Source organism: Arachis ipaensis, chromosome B05 (assembly GCF_000816755.2).
Source record: "Arachis ipaensis cultivar K30076 chromosome B05, Araip1.1, whole genome shotgun sequence".
In the NCBI taxonomy this organism is placed as follows: Eukaryota; Viridiplantae; Streptophyta; class Magnoliopsida; order Fabales; family Fabaceae; genus Arachis; species Arachis ipaensis.
The window spans coordinates 33023963-33027541 of record NC_029789.2 but is presented as its reverse complement, the minus strand read 5'-3'; the positions used below and the strand labels follow the sequence as shown (position 1 = coordinate 33027541).

At 34.1% G+C, this 3579-nt stretch overlaps 1 protein-coding gene across 1 annotated transcript in view; it reads right to left on the bottom strand.

The window, feature by feature from the left end:
• Positions 1-2009, bottom strand: part of LOC107643416 — a 5447-nt gene extending 3438 nt beyond the window's left edge. The window contains exons 1-2 of the mRNA XM_016347062.2: positions 1059-2009; positions 55-335 (exon numbers count right to left, since the gene is read on the bottom strand). Coding sequence (XP_016202548.1) covers positions 55-335; positions 1059-1582 — 805 coding nt within the window. The 5' untranslated portion in view covers positions 1583-2009. The remainder of the gene's footprint in view (positions 1-54; positions 336-1058) is intronic.

The following is a 3579-nucleotide window of genomic DNA, read 5'->3' as shown; positions in this document are numbered from 1 at the left end:
ATATCAGTTGATCCTGTCCAGATTAAGAAACAACCTGAAAATAAAATACATTACCTTCAAAATCTACATTTGAAGAACCATTCCTCTGGATAATCCAACTTCTCCATGTGTCAGGCTCAAGGGAGTTTCTTAAATTTTCACTGCCTAATTGAGATCTGTGCTGATCATGTTTGATCAAACCACCATGAAGAGTACTTACTGTATTTTTATCTTCACTGTTTCTGGAAGGATCACTTTCATCTTTCTCTGTTAACCCAAGTCCAAAGGAATTACTTCTCTGTCTCTCCAGCCGATTCAATATACCCTCAATGCCTGACTCCTCAACTTCGATATCCCTGTTAAACAGAAGTTCGCATTCAAAAATAGTTCTCGTACACTTACCATTAGAACAAAAGCCATAACTGATGACACGGCAACTTATTTCTTTAGAATTTCTTAGAGGATGGCACCCGTTCAGGGCACTGAGTCAGCATGTTAAACTCCTCAAATCCTAATGGTAAGACTAGCCAAATAAAGCCAAACGTTCAACTCCAATATCATCTGCGGCATTGAACCCATGATTTTGTTTTGATATAATTTGATGGATCAAATGCTTACTCCCACGTCAAAATTATAGCCAATAGATATGGCGTGACTAGTTCCCAAAATTTTTTCAAAGTCACCATCTATCTAGAAGAGCTGCCACCTATTCTTGGGCAACAACAACCGCAATGTTAAAAGTATCTAATTCTACCATTTGCAGTCCACATGGGACTGCTCCCTGGCAGCTCTTACCGTCTCAAATCTAAGAAACTAAACTGAGGCACTAGCTCATAACTGCGGGAACAATGAAAGCATAGATAAAATGTTCCAAATTTGAAAACTTTAGAACTCTTCTTAGGTCCGTTAAACCATTCAGGCAAAAACTTCCAAGGGAAAAGAAACCCAAAACAAACACAAGAAAACAAAAAAAATACGGCAAACTAGTGATAATGATAATAATGAGGGTAGGTCCAACATTATAGCAAGATTCTCAATCCAAAAAAAAAAAAAGGAGACATCTTAAAGGAGATTCTCACATTGATTTGGCTTGCTGGCAAGAGTTATCGTCATCAGAAGAGGAAGAAAACCCAGAAGCCCTTGATGCTTGACCATGAATCTCAGCAACAGAAGCACCATCAAAATCGTAACTTTCACGTGACCCACGATCCAAATCCCAGCCATAAACAAGATAGCATTCTTTGGTAACAATGGCATCAACCAAATCAACCCTCCCAGAAGCCACCAGCTCCTCCCTCGTCGGAAATGCTGATGGTTTCTTGGAGCTCCGCATGAACTCAAGAATCTCCGCTTCCAGCGGAGAGAACACTTCCTCTTCGGCCCCACCCAAGTCCTCCTTGCAGCAAAGACCCTTCCTCCCTTTTTTCTTCCTCAGTGATTTCTCCTCCTCCACGTGGAGCTGCACCTGGAGCCTCTTGGCGGTGGTGTACCGGAAGGAGAAGATGAAGGGAGGAGTTAACTGAAAGAGGGTGTGGCGGTGGCGGTGGGGAAAGAAATGGAAAGAAAGGGAAGAAAAAGAGGGTGCGGTGGTGAGGGAGTGCATGATTCAGGCATTTCGTCGAACAGCTAGAGTGTGTTCAAGAAATGAGAGAAGACAAACAAAAACGCGCGAGAGAAAGGGGGGAAGTTCTCGTTTTGTCAGAGTGGGAGAAGCAATTGTTGAATTCTGTTCTGAGCTGCCGATTTCTTGGTGAGAAAATTGAGGCTCTGCTATGCGAGCTTAGAACAAGAGAAAAGTGAAATTTGCATTGGTGGGAAATCTGCTTATTTCAAAGGCTGAAGATGCAGCCATATGTAGCATAACAAACTCTGCTACAAGATCCAAACTAACTAACTAACCAATGCAATATTCTCTCCAGCTACCTCCTAATTACTCTCTCCCTCTCTAACAAACTCATTCACGAGCTGCTGGCCTCAAACGATGGGTTGAAGACGGTAGAAAAAGGACGGATCAACACAACGTATACTTTGCATAATTTAATACTAAAAAGTATCTTTTTTCAATTTTAGAGAACAAATTAAATTGGTATTAAAATTTGAAGATTAAATTGAGTATTACGCTCTAAATTATTTTAAGTAATCAAAACGTCGACGCACCTCGTCACTAAAAAAATAGAGTAATTATTCAAATTAATCTCTAATGATTTTAAAAGTAGGTATTTTAATTCTTAAGAAAAATTAATATGTAGATCAATTCTCAAAGTTTTATTCCAGCAGATAAATCAGTCTTCAGTTTATTTTTTGTATTACCTAAATCAGTCCTAAAGATTTTAAAAATGAAAATTTTAGTTCCAAAATAAATTAATATACAGATTAATTTTTAACATTGTTTTCATCAGGGATAAGTAGGACTAGACTATTGTCGCTGTGTCTGACCTTTATGAAATTGGATAGATATTAATTGAATTATATCTCTTAATTAAGTTTTATTCATTTTAAATTTAACTGTATTTTTGTGTTAGAATATGAACAAGTACTATTCATTTAATCCTCATCTAATAATAATTAAAGACTTTACTAGATAGAAAAATATAAAATTCAAACTCCATTTCAAAAATTAGATAGTGCTGGTTCATAATGACTATTAGCATCAAAAACCTAATAATAAATATAATAATATCAAACAAAAAAATTCATAACAAACAAATTTAAGTACAAACTAACAACGGAAGCTTAATCATAACTTTAATGTTCTCATAGCTTAAGTGCTTTAAATATCTTTTCAATTATGAGTAGTGTTGAGTTTTCATTAGAGTATTTATACATAAATAGGAAGAGTGTTCAACACTCTAGACTAAAAGGGCAAAAAGGTCTTTACAAACTTAAGTTATGGACTGTTATCCTAGCCGTCGTTGTAATAGTTCTTAGAGTAGTTATCCTAATCAGTTCTGAAGAATTTTAAAAGCGAACATTTTAGTTTTTAAGAAAAATTAATACATAGATCAATTTTTAAGATTTTACTTCGATAGATAAATTAATCTTCAGTTCATTTTTCGACAGAGTAATTATTCAGATCATCAATCTCTAAGAATTTTAAAAATGGACATTTTAGTCCCAAAAAAAATTTGTCTGACGGAAAAAAATATTGGGGATTGATCTGTATATTAATTTTCTTTGAGAACTAAAATGTCCGTTTTTAAAATCCTTAGGTAGGTAATTACTCTGTCGAAAAATACACTGGGGATTGATTTGTCTACCAGAATAAAATCTTAGAAATTGATCTGTGTATTAATTATTTTCAAAGATTAAAATGTCCACTCTTAAAATCTTTGAAACTGATTTAAGTAATTACTCAAAAAAAATATTTAGAAAATACGATATATTAGTTGAATAAGATATATTTGTAATTAAGTTATTGGACCAACTCAATTGAGATTGTTACTAAAATAATTTAGTCATATAATATTACTAAAATTATTTCAGGTTATAAAAAGTAATAAAAATATTAAGAGCATTTCAATCTAGTAAAATTGCGATTAAAGAGTAATTTTATTGTCCAATATTATTATATAGGAGTAAATATACTCTTTTTTCAGATAC